Source organism: Sturnira hondurensis, unplaced genomic scaffold, assembly GCF_014824575.4.
Source record: "Sturnira hondurensis isolate 20B ecotype Veracruz unplaced genomic scaffold, ASM1482457v3 Scaffold0003874, whole genome shotgun sequence".
NCBI classification, from domain to species: domain Eukaryota; kingdom Metazoa; phylum Chordata; class Mammalia; order Chiroptera; family Phyllostomidae; genus Sturnira; species Sturnira hondurensis.
In genome coordinates, this window is record NW_028076505.1 from 2,173,525 (window position 1) to 2,185,668 (window position 12,144).

A 12,144-nucleotide genomic window follows, 5' to 3' on the forward strand; every position below is an offset into this window, starting at 1 on the left:
CCTCCTGGGGTCTTGCTGAAACGCAGGGGTGGGCCAAAGGTCTGAGGTGGGTTCGTAATGGGCTCCCAGGGCGGTCGGTGCCGTGCTGTAGGAGGGAGACCAGGCTCCAAGGCACTGAGCCAGGAGGCTGAGTCCCAAGGGTCGAACTGCATTTCCCACAAGCCCTGGCAGGGGGCGCACTTGGGAGTGAAGCCAGTGGAGGCCAAGGCAGAAGGACACTGTGCGCCTTGGCCTCCCGCACAGCCGAGCTTGCTTACCTCCTGTCCTCTGACCTGCCTCATAGAACCTGTTAGAGGAGGTGCTGTGCGCACACAATGCAAGGACGAGAGTGAGGGACGGTGCAAAGTGCGCCTCCTGCCCGCCCTGTCCCCTCCCTGGAGGCCACAGAAGTAGTCCTCCAATTTCCCCATATCCTCTGCGGGACGGCTGACATGTGTGTACAGCACGTGTACGTGTGTGCAGCACGTGTATGTGCGCAGACTGTTTCCACACCACTGTTAGCAGGGCGTGCCAGTCCGCCTCTCGCTTCCTGTGCGATGCCTCCGAGATCGTTCTACTTCAGCTCCCGTGGAGACAGATGCCCTGTTCTTTCCTGGTGGCTGAGTCTCCCGCTTTTTGGAGGTGGCAGCCTGCTGAGCCACCTCCCCACTAACAGGCGTTGCGTTTCCAGCCTTTTGCCGACACGGGGGCTTTTGCAGTGAAGGGTCTTGCTCACGCACCATGTGTCCGGAGGGAGAAGGAGGTTCCTGGTGTGTTAGTCAGGGCTGCGCCACAGCAACAGAGCCAGTGGGATAGCCCTGCCGATGAGGAGCTGTATTTCCAGGCACCGGCTGACGGGGCGTGGGGGCGGGCTGGACCGGGCAGGGCGGGCAGGCTGGAGGTTCCTTGGCAGGAGTTCGGGTTGCGGTCTACCAGCAGGATGTCCATTTTGCTCGCAAAGCCTCCAGCGAATGGGAGGAGGCCCACCCACATTATCGAGGATAACCCCCTTGATTAAAGTCATCTGACCGTAGATGGTAAGCATTTCCATAGAACACCTCGGGTGGTGTTTGATCGAGCATTTGGGCACTATCACCTGGCCACGCTGAGACGTGAAAGTGACCGTCACAGCTGCAGCAAGAAGCGTACCTGCTTTATACCGATAAGTGTTACCTGTAAAAGGCCTGTTTCTTCCCACACCTGCTGACTTAGTCTTTCCTGAAACTGTCGGGCATTTTGGACAGCAGGATAGGTGAGGAATGGCATCTCGTTGTAGTTTCAATTTGCATCTCTCTTGTGGCGATGAGATACATCTTTCCATAGCATAGGAGTCATTTCTGTCTCCTGTTCTGTGAAATGTCCATCCGGTCGGAGTTTTTCTTTCTTTTTTTTAAAAGAGGATTCATGTTTTAAATTTTTATTTATTTTTAGAGAGAGGAAAAGGGAGGGAGAAAGAGAGGGAGAGAAACACTGATCGGCTGCTTCTTGTGCCAGCCTTGACCGGGACCAAACCCGAAGCCCAGGCACGTGCCCCAGCTGGGAATCAAACTGGTGACCTTTCTCTTTGCGGGGGCAGCACTCCCACCCACTGAGCCACACCAGGACAGGGCTAGTCAGGGCTCTTTCTACAGTGCGGTGTTAGCCCCTGGGAGGTCGTGATGCAAACCCTGTGAGTTCGGCATTTGCCCTCTGACTTAGATTATGGTGGTTTCAGACCGTGCTGAAGTTTTCTACATTTGTGGGTTGGATTTTAAGTCATTTCTTTTTGGGCTTCTGTGCTCTCTGTCATACTTTGAAAGGACTTTGTCTCTCTGAGTTTTAGACAAAGTATTTTCTTCAAGTAACTCATTTCAACTTCCATATTTAGACCTTTGATCCCTTTGAAATTGTTTGATGTCAGGAAGGAGATTTGCTCCAGGTGGCTAATAGTCAGAACTGTCACTGAAGAATCTCTATGGTCCCCACCAGTGGATAATACACCTGTTCACTGAGCATGTTGGTCTTTTCCCACATCCTGAATTCTGCTCTCTCTGTTTGCTGTTCATATGTCAGCATCAACATGACACATCAGTAGGTCTTTGTACGATGTGGAATTCTCTAGTCCACTAAGTGATCCCTGTGGCCTCCAATTTCTTTTTCATATATTGTGGTCAAACAGACATCATGTAAACCTTGCTGTTGGGACTGTTTCACAGCACGTGGTTCAGTGGCATTCAGCTAGCTCACACGGCTACACACCCAGCCGCCACGCCCTGGCGTCTCCAGACTCCCTCATCTTCCCAAACGGAAACTTTGTTCCCATGAAACAGTCACTCCCCACCCCTCTCCCCGCCCCCCATCCTACCTTCTGAGCCCATGAATTTTCCCACCAGGGACTTCCTATAACATTTGTCCTTTAGAGTCCGGCTTACTTCACTCAGTGTCATGTTCTCAAGGTTCCCGCCTGTCCCAGTGTGTGTCAGAATTCCCTTCCTCGTGACGTAGACGCACAGTCCGGGGCCTGGAAGGCCCACGTTCGTCTCTGCACTCCGTGCCCATCACACTGGTCCAACCTGGCGCCGCTCTGCATGGTGCCGCTGTGAACGTGGACGCAAGGCGGCCTGCGCTTGCCCCTCTGTGCAGATTTCCCCACCGCTCTTCTTTGCTTCAGCTTTAATATAAACTATAGAGTGAACTCATCCAGTTGCTTCTGAAGAAAGGGGTGTTTGCATTCTCGCTAGGATTGCACTCACTTTATGGGTCTGCAGAGCGAGAGTGGACGCCTTCGCGACCGGCCGTCTTCCCGTCCGAGACCTTCATGGATCTTCCCATTTCCAAGGGCTCAGAGATGTGTTGCGCATCGTCCTCGTGCAGACTGTGCCTGCCTCTGCAGTTCCTTCCTGCATGTGTCCTCAGCTCTGTCCCTCCTGTGGATGAGTCTTCCCTTCCACTCTTACTCATTTGCTGCCGGGGGAGGTGCTTTCCATCATTCCACCCCTCCTGTTGTCTGTGGTAGGAGCTGGGAGTCTTGCCAGTGAACACTCAGCCCCCTGCAGTCGGTGAGAGCTCACAATTCCCTCCCCTTCCCACTTCTGAACCTCCACCTTCCTTTTCTTGCCTTTTTGGGTTGCTTTGTGCAACGTGAAACGATGGTGACACTCATAGGTGGCCTTGTCTTGCCTCCGATTTTAATGGGAATGCCGGCCACTCTTCCCCATTATGCTTGACTCTCACCAGCTCAGGTCAAGGTGTGAGCAGGGCTGTGTGCCCTCTTGAGGCCCTCGCTGTATCTCTGCCTGGTCCAGCTTCTCGAGGTGGCCTTTCTCCTTGCCTCATGGCCCCCCTTCCATCTTCACAGCCAAAATGTAGGCATCTCTCCTGCTCTCTAGTCACAGGACCCTCTGACTCTCCTGTCTGCCTCCCTCCTTTGCGTTGAATCCACCAGATAACCCAGGATCGTCTCCCTGTCTGGCTGTCAGCTGATCAGCAATCTTCTGTCCACCTGCAGCCTCACCTCCCCTTTGCAGTGAGAGTCAATGCATTTGCAGAGTCCATGGCAGGCACATGTGGAGCCATCATTACCTCCAGCACATGCATCGTTAGATGGCTTGGACTTCCCTGGGTCAGCGATGTGCACAGTGCCCTTGTGGGCATGGGGGAGAGGTCCCAGGGAGCTGGTTTTCACCACTTAAAAATGTCTTCCCATCTACCAAAGAGAGTTTTGTGCAGACACAGCCCATCCAGGACAATCTCTGTGTGGCAGCAACTTGGTGCCAGCCAGGGGGAACTTCTGCCTCCAGCCTTGCTCACCGGTTAGGCCCCCTTCGGGAATCTGACACATGCTGCTCCCTCTCCACCTTTCCTCTGTCCCCTCCTCCCAGGTGGCTCTGCCACATGGCCACTGTTCTTATTACACATGGATCAGGGCTTGTATGGTACCTATCTCCCACTTCCACCCAAACTTGGATGTTTGGGCCGACCTCCAGGAGAATGAGGAAATGACTCTGGCAGCCATATTGGTGCCAGAAGTCTCGAAAGATACTTCAGGTGCCTGACTTTGTCATCCAGATACTAACCACCCCTTTTGGCTTGTGTCTGTTCTCCAACATCAGACTTCAATGCCTGTGGCCCCCAATATCCCTCCTAAATGCCACCTATCAGCCTGTCCCTTCTCTTCTTTCTTCCATTTCAGTTTGGGAACAGGCCACCCTCCTGGCTTACTTCCCTTCTAGAACACGTAGCATATGTGTCCTGTCTGTCTTGCTGACCCTCTGGATTAAATCCACTGAGTGCTTATTCCATACCTGGTGTCTTCCCAGACTTTGATCTTTCAGCTCATTGAACTCTTTTAATCATCCCGTGAGGCCTGGAGCTAATATTTTATGGAAAGGAAACTGAGGCACAGAAAGGTCATAACGCTTGCTAAGTGCGAGTATATATTCGCTTTCTGAGAGAACACTTGTCTTGGGAAAGAGAAAGTTTTCACTAACCAGTGGATTGTGGGGTGAGAAGGAAGGGTTGAAACTGCCTTTCAACCTGCACAGAACTCACAGGGCTCCTCTCTGTGACTTGGGACAGCATAGCCTCTCTCCTGCTAAATAATCTCCGTGTTGATTTTTTTAAGTGATAAAAAAGTCTTTTGGCAGAGCTGTAAATAATTGGAAAGTGTAGTTTTCAGACGCTACCCATTTACCTTTCTGGAGCACATTTTACCCTTTTCCATCAGAAATAATGCTTTAATCGTAAGGCCAAGCCAGTGGGAGTTTAGCTGGCCCTTGAGTCCGGGCCAGCGCCCTCTGCCTTCTGGGGTGGGGGGCTCCCTGCTGCCCTGAGGGTGGGGGGTTGAAACCCGCCAGGTCTAGGTCCCTCCTGGCGCTCACGTGGGGAAGAGGGAGTCTTTCCCTTACAATGCCCCCTCAACCCCCCTGGGAACTGTCCCTTCCAGGAGGCCAGCAAACGCCTGTCCAGCCAAATCCCGCTGATCATCCAGTTCTTCATGCTCCGGTCGTACGGCCAGAAGCTGAGCAGCGCCATGCTGCAGCTGCTGCAGGACAGGGAGAGCTACAACGCGCTCCTCGCAGAGCGCAGTGACACCAGCGACAAGAGGAAGTTCCTCAAGGAGCAGCTTGCGCGGCTGACAAAGGCTCGGCGCGAGTTATCCAAATTCCCCGGTTAAGTGGCGGGCGCTCTAGCCCACTCGCGTCTCCGTGACTCCTTCCCCCCAGAGCCACCTTTGCTAATCACCCACGACCTAGGAGGAGGCTATGAGGAGCCGTTTGGTAGCTGGCGTGAGACTCAAGGGCCCACCCTCATGAAGGATGTCGTTTAGGTTGGGCGGATGCCGTGGCCTTCCCGGGCACTCTCCATGTCTGTGTCCAAGACCAACACGCATGAGCCCCACAGAAGGGCTGTTTCCTGCCTTCTGTCCACAACCTCTCACCGATGCGACGTTTTGGGACCATTAGTACCATGGATACACTTGCTGTAGGAGTTACGCCTCCTCCGTTTGTAGTAAACTCTTTCTCACAGACATTTCTCTGATGCGCTTTTTATTGGGGGGAACCCTGAAAATGACAGCAGGTAGGAACCCCGGGGAGCAGATGCTGCCCCCTGTGGCTGGGCGGGGTGGGGATGAGGGAGTGAAAGATGGCGGTCTGGTTATTCACCACAGTCTGAAGGGATGGAGGGAAACAGCGTGAAGCAGGCAGCGTTGCTTGTTTGTCGTGTGCACTGATCAAGCGTCCAACTGGTAGATCCCTGGACACCTCCTTGGAGTTGAAGGCAGATGCCTGAGCCTGGAGAGGTGGCTCAGCGGGCAGACGCTGTGGCTGGGGGTGGTCTGGGAGGCAGCGACAGTGGAATGCTCAGCACGATTATGCTGCAGGAGCTCGGTGCTCATGACTCCTGGGCTAGGGGGTGGGGGCACTCGCGGATACCCAGCCACGGCTGGCTCACGGGGAGGACCCTGAACAACGGGGCTATAGCTGGGGGTGGGGGGTGTCCGAAAGGACCTGTACCACGTCCTTTAAAGTGAGTTGAAGCATCACGAGAGTACAGGAGAGAAAGCCAAGGGACAAGCAGAGAGAGGAGGTGTGTGCCTGCTGTGCCAAAGAGGGGGGCCCGTGAGCGAAGGCTTTCCGGGAGAGACCCATTCTGCACAACCGGCAGGGGCAGAGGGAGCCCTTTCCACCAAGATGTCCAGAAAGGAAGGGCTTCTGGCCAAGCTGGACAAGCGCTTATTGAGGCCGGAGAGGTGGGCTTACGCTGTCCCCTCCCATCAACGCCCCCTGCCCCCCGGCAACCAGATCACTTCTGATAGTGCTGTTCCATGCTTCGGGACAATATGAGAATTTGTTCACAAGAGGGAATGCCAGGAGAACAGTGCACCTCCGGGGCAGCACCTCCGTGCCTCTCCCAGGTGCCCAACACCTGCAGGTTGATGCCGGGCCAAGCGCTCACAGGAGCCAGCTTGACTCATTGAAAAGGAACCCTATAGCAGTACGCACAGACTTGTAAGGACAAGGGGAAGCAGGCAGTGCACGTGTCTCCAGGCCAGTACTGGCCATGTCCCTTGAGGAGACTAGGCCAGCTTCTCACCTTGGTGCCTGGGCACTGGTGCTCCCTCGTGGCTGCCCCGAGTAACTTCTCCAGTACCAGGTGTCCTCACCACTGAGCAGAGATTCTGGGAGACCAGGGACATAGGTGGCAGTGTTGCCAAGGGTTCTTTGCTGCTATGAATGTCCTGGTAGTCCCAGAGAGGGTGGAGAAAGAAAGACGTTAGTGTGTGCTCCAGATGGGAAGTTAGCTGGTGGGGCAGGGATGAGGGCAGGGGATAAATCTGAAGGGGACTCAGGAGGCGCTCACAATCTTTCCTTTTGGGTAGAATCAGCAGGTGTCCGGGGATCTCCAGGCCTGTACTGTCAGCCATCAATAAGTGAGAAGTTCACTGTCCTTCCTCCCAAGCGTTCAGGACACAGGAAGAAATAGGCATGGAGTCCACTTTGGGTGCTTCCTTCAGAAGGTAGCAGGACTCGGGTAAGGGGTTGAACTGCCCCTGAGGTCCCCCACCCCTGCCCCACACCCATGAAAGACACCCCCAGATTCTACTGTCCAGCCCGTAGCACCCACCAGCTGGAAGGTCATCAACCTGGGCGGGATATACTCGAATGTTAATGACACCCACTCACAGAACTTTCCAGGCACCTGTGGGGCTCAGCTGACCCAAGGACTGGGCTGAGTTTGGAGCAGAGCACAGTGAGGGGCTGGAGAGAACTGCACTGACCAAAAGCCTCCATTTTCCAGAACACATGGTCTGGCACGCCGCAGGGGCTTAATAAACACTGTGAGGGAAGGAGGTGTGTGTGGGAGGTGCTGGGCGCTTGGTCAAATGACTTTCTGGATTTGTGGTTATCCTCCAAGACACGACCTGCCTTTGTCACTATCCTTCCCAAGCAAAAGCAGAGCCTAAAGCTCTCTGATCTGAGCGTCAAACCCTCCACCAGGTACAGGAGAAGCAGCAAAGGGGAACGTCTCAGCCTTCCATCCGATCCGCGTAGGGTAGGGGCTGTTCAGAGAGCAACAAGCCTGCAAAGCAAAGTGAGGACCCACGCACCACTGTTTACAGAGCTAATTCTTTTAAAAGGAGACAGCTGGGCCCTTTGTGGATTTCTTACATGTTACTTTGAAAGTAGCCTAAACTCCAGCCTTTTCTGGAAACGTCTGGAGCATCGGGGAAGTGGGCTCCGGAAACCACTTCGCCCTCCCTGCACATCCAAAGCAGCCAAGGGCTGCGGTCTTGGGATTTGCCGTTCTTTACAAAATCAGGCTCCAGATGACACCTTGGTCCCAATGGAAGAAGGATCTGAAATCAGAGCTGGATCGGGACCGCAAAACAGAAAGGTGCGAACAGACCAGGCCCCAGTGTAAAGCCAGAAGCTTGGTTCCGTGAACTCAGCAGGAGGGGAACCCAGGTGGGGCTGGGAACTTCCTGTGGGCCCAGCAGCGAGGGCACAAATTACTCACTTTCATTAATACTCACGTTCCCACTTTACTATTAGTATTTCGGGTCATTTTATAGTAAGCAAATGACCTTGTTTTTATAAAGCTTTAAATACAAAAATAACAGTATTTCCCCCAGGCTCGGCATTCTGACTAGATCTTTTAAGTGAAGCCAGCCCCATCCTGAGGGAAAATCATTCACAAGATGAATCCAAAGTGAAAGATACAATGGAAAAGTGGTCAACTGCCCACGTGGACATTTCTAGACACATACTCTCTCATCATTCACGAGCTCTTATCTGTGAACCTGCCTCCTCACTAAAATTCAGTTGCATCCCGCAATTCAATACTAGCAATGCTTTTGTGACTGTGGCGAAAATCCGCATGGGCGGGGGGCTCCAAAGACTCGGTCAATATTTGGAAAAAGAAGTATAATTTATTTGTACAGCATTTCACAGTTCAATTTTACAGTTACAAAAAGATACAAAACAGAAGACAAACAGGGGTCACATAAATACAAAGACGCACCAGTGGAGGAACACATTCTCGCCGTGACAAGGCTTGTTAAATGATTGGCTTGGGGGGCAGGCCCCTCGGTGCCGTGTGTCGGGGAGGCCTCTGGGGACGCCCCTGCCCCTGAGGCCCGAGGAGCAGAGAGGGTCCTGAAAACGGGGTTGTGGAACCTTCCATTCCGACTCCTAGCAGGAGAATCATTTCGTTCTTGGGAAGCAGTGCGTGGGACCGAAAGCGTAGTCTCCCGGGAGACCACTGACCCGCCCCCATGCCCCCCCAGCAAGTCAAGCACGACCCCCCCTCTCTAGGGGAACCTCGGGGCCGGGAGGGGGGCCACACAGAGTCCAAAATGCACCTTTGTCTTCTTCGTCGCAAGCACGGTTCTGTTCTTCAGCAAACTCATTTCCAGAAATTGGGAGCCAGTCACTTGTGGAAGCAGCTCGAATTGCCAAGGACAATAATGTCAAAGAACCAAATGTAGCAACTACTTAGAGGCGTCACAGCCCCGAGTCCATGCACACTGAGGTAGTAACGTGTGGAAACGTTCCGTGGAGACAGTGTACCTTCAATCACACATCCCTGATTTCCCCAGGTGACCGCAAGTTCCTGTGGCTAGCGGACAGAAGAGGGCCAGCAAGCTGTGCGCTCGGCCCCCCTGCGAGGACTGCGGGGCGTGCTCGTCTCCCAGGAGGCCCAGAGGCGGGCCAGGGAGGAGGGCGGGGTCAGGCTGGTGGAGCCGCATCCACCCTGCCCCGCAGTGCTCAGTGGTGATGGTGGGCAATGGTGGTCCTTGCTCCAGGGGCTCTGTCCATGCACTCACCACCACCCCCCCAGAAGAAGAAAAGGTTTCTGATACCCTATCAAGTGACAGTCAAGTCATCACCCATGAAGGGCTGGTCCCTTTATTTCCAGCCACCATCCTGGGCTGCTAAGAAGGCACTTAAAAATTAATCAGTAAAAACGTTTACAGGGTGGAGACAGGCCCTGGGACTACCCCAAGTGGCCCTCTGTAGCAGGACCCCAGAGGGCGGCTGTCCCACCTGGCTTTGTCTCAAGTGGTACCACAGTGGCTGAGAGGTCCCCAGCCCCGCAGGCATCCCCTGGGTGGGCTGGGAAGAAAGATGCCCATGGCAAACTCCGTCCTCCACCCTTCGTCGGCCCTGGGCACCCACACACAGCCCTGCCTGTTACCCCTTTTGGACGAGAGGTCAGGGAGCATGGCCCAGGGAGCAGCCACCGTGGCCTGCACAGAACTGTGAAGATTGCCAGAGACAGACAAGTTCACTGTTTAATCAAAATGAAAGGACCTCTGAATCATTTCTAAAAATACATTATTATGCACAGGGAGTTAGACATCAGCCCTTCCTTTTCTCGGGGAACGGTGTCGAGGACAGGGCCGGACACGTTAGCTGTTTGCCTGTTCAAAAGGAAGAAGGAATGATGTTACTTTTTAAGATAAACAAAAGTAGAAAACTACTTTCCCCCTAGACTGACGAGGCCCTCGCACACCAAATGAGCAAGCTTAATAGGACAGAAGGAAATGATCTCCCTACAGCAGGGGTGTCAAACTCACTTTCACCGGGGGCCACATCGGCCTCGCGGTTGCCTTCAAAGGGCCAAATGTAAGTTGAACTCCTGAACAGTTAAGGACTAGTTACATGTATACAGTCCTAAAATTATTTCGGACCTTTGAAGGCAACCACGAGGCTGATGCGGCCCCTGGTGAAAGTGAGTCTGACGCCCCTGCCCTCCAGCATGAAGGTTACGGAGCTGGGCTGACAGCGGAGGGAGGAGGCCGCAGGGTGTGCGGGAGACCACGCCACTCAGCACAGCTGGGGCGTGGGCCTCACTGGGAAAACCAAGCCTGACGCAGCCACTGAGAGTCATCAGGTGTTGACAAGCCTGGCCCTCGGCCCACAGTCTCTCCTGCTGTCCAGCTTTTCACCAGGTGCTCTGGCCGTGCCCAGCCATTGGCCATGCCCTGGACACACCACGCGGTTTGGTTTGCTCTCTCACATACTGGACAGCAGTCCACCCCTTGGCCTGGCTCACCACCCAGCCCCAGCCACTTCCCTCCACCGCACAGCCCCCAACAGGACAACTGGGTTGTCTATTTCCAGCACTCGGCCCTTCGCCTGGTGTGGACAGGCCAGCCACTCTGGTCACTAGAAGGTATTAGGTCCCATGGTTTTATTTGGATGCCAGAACAGGTCCTGTCCTTCCCTCCCCAGACTGGAGACTCAAGAGAACATAAAATAGAAGTTTTCCTTTCCTCAGCAGCCTGTCCCTGGCAGGGGCAGAAACCGGTGGAGACTGCTGACCGGGGAGCCCGGGAGTGGACAGCACCTGGCTCTCACCCAGGATGAGGGCAGTGCCCAGGAAGAAGCCTCTGCTAAGCAGCGTGGTCTGGCCAGGAGTCCCAGAGGGCAGGGTCTCAGGCAGCACCTGGGACCTCCTATCTTTACCATCTCTGTTTACACAGGGGAACCCCCACTGCTCCCCACCCACAAACTATGGGACCTGCCCAGGGCGCACTCAACAGTCCAGAAAAGGACAGGGCAAAGCCACAACTTGACAGGCGGATTTGCGTCCCCGTGCTTCTGCATGTGAGGAGGTGGGGGGAGCCCGCCGAGCCAGCACAGTGCAGGTCAGCAGGGCACACAGAGCGGAGTGCAAGCCCACGGGTAAAGTTCTCCCTGCCAAGCTGAGCCCCAGATTTTTTTTGTCCAAGCACCACTGGGCAGCACATAAGCAAGGCCAACCAGTAGCGACAGGGGGTACTGGCAGGGGCAGGTGAGGGGCAGGCGACCCTAAATGCAAATTGTTGTCAAGACAGGCGCTGTTTGCATCATGCCGATGGGTGGGCAGCAGTCAGCCCCCCGCAGCGGGGCCACAGCTCGCGGACACCTGGGCTCTGACACAGCGTCCCTATCAGCAGGACGGGACAGTTACCCTCATCTGTTGATGAATCCAGTCTGTGAACACCGTCACGTTCCCATACACTCCTGGTCTGTTCGCCTTGGCACAGCCGGCTCCCCAGCTCGTGTCCCCAACCAACCACCAAACACTGTTCTTCAAAGTGACCAGAGGACCACCACTGTCACCCTGGGGAACAGAGCAAGGAACAGAACAGAACTTCAAATGCACTACCACACACACACCATTGACCTGGCACAGGGGTGGGGGGTCAGGTGGGGTTCTCAGCAGGATGTCTGGGTGGGTGTGTGGGTTTCATCTTTCCTCCAATAGGTAATAGTATGTAATACAACCCCAAGGAGACTGCACCCATGATGAACTTCAGCCTAAGTCAGCTGAGAGTCACTAACTCAGGTGGTATCTGTATTTCAAAAACAGTCAAAAACTTCCATCTCCTCCACTGACACTTGGACAGTAAAAGGCCCTTCTGGAGGAAGCAGGGGCGTGTGGGTGTGGTTGACAGTGCAGAACCTCTCACGCCGTGACTGTTGGCCGCCACGATGTCCCAGGGACAAGGAGCCCTCTCTCACGGGCGGTGAGAGTCGCAGTCACCTGGCAAGAATCGACGCTCCCCTGCAGGTACCCAGCGCAGAACATGCTCGGCATGATGAGGTTGTTGTACACGTATCTGCTGTTACACACCACGGGCTCGATGAGGGGCACCATCACGGCGTTCAGCAGGTCCGACGTTTTCCCTGA

The 12,144-nt window shown here is 54.6% G+C and overlaps 2 protein-coding genes across 5 annotated transcripts in view; one reads left to right on the forward strand and one right to left on the reverse strand.

Moving 5' to 3' along the window:
* Positions 1–5,490, forward strand: part of MX1 (MX dynamin like GTPase 1) — a 28,319-nt gene extending 22,829 nt beyond the window's left edge. Inside the window, exon 14 of the mRNA XM_037042997.1 lies at positions 4,904–5,490. Coding sequence (XP_036898892.1) covers positions 4,904–5,134 — 231 coding nt within the window. The 3' untranslated portion in view covers positions 5,135–5,490. The remainder of the gene's footprint in view (positions 1–4,903) is intronic.
* A 2,882-nt stretch (positions 5,491–8,372) lies between these two features.
* The window catches only part of TMPRSS2 (transmembrane serine protease 2), a 53,945-nt gene continuing 50,173 nt past the window's right edge, over positions 8,373–12,144 (reverse strand). For all 4 annotated transcript variants that reach the window (XM_037043000.1, XM_037042999.1, XM_037042998.1 and 1 more), the window contains 3 exons: positions 11,998–12,140; positions 11,422–11,574; positions 8,373–9,886 (listed from right to left, as the gene is read on the reverse strand). In XM_037043000.1, the coding sequence (XP_036898895.1) occupies positions 9,875–9,886; positions 11,422–11,574; positions 11,998–12,140 (308 nt within the window). In that variant the 3' untranslated portion in view covers positions 8,373–9,874. The remainder of the gene's footprint in view (positions 9,887–11,421; positions 11,575–11,997; positions 12,141–12,144) is intronic.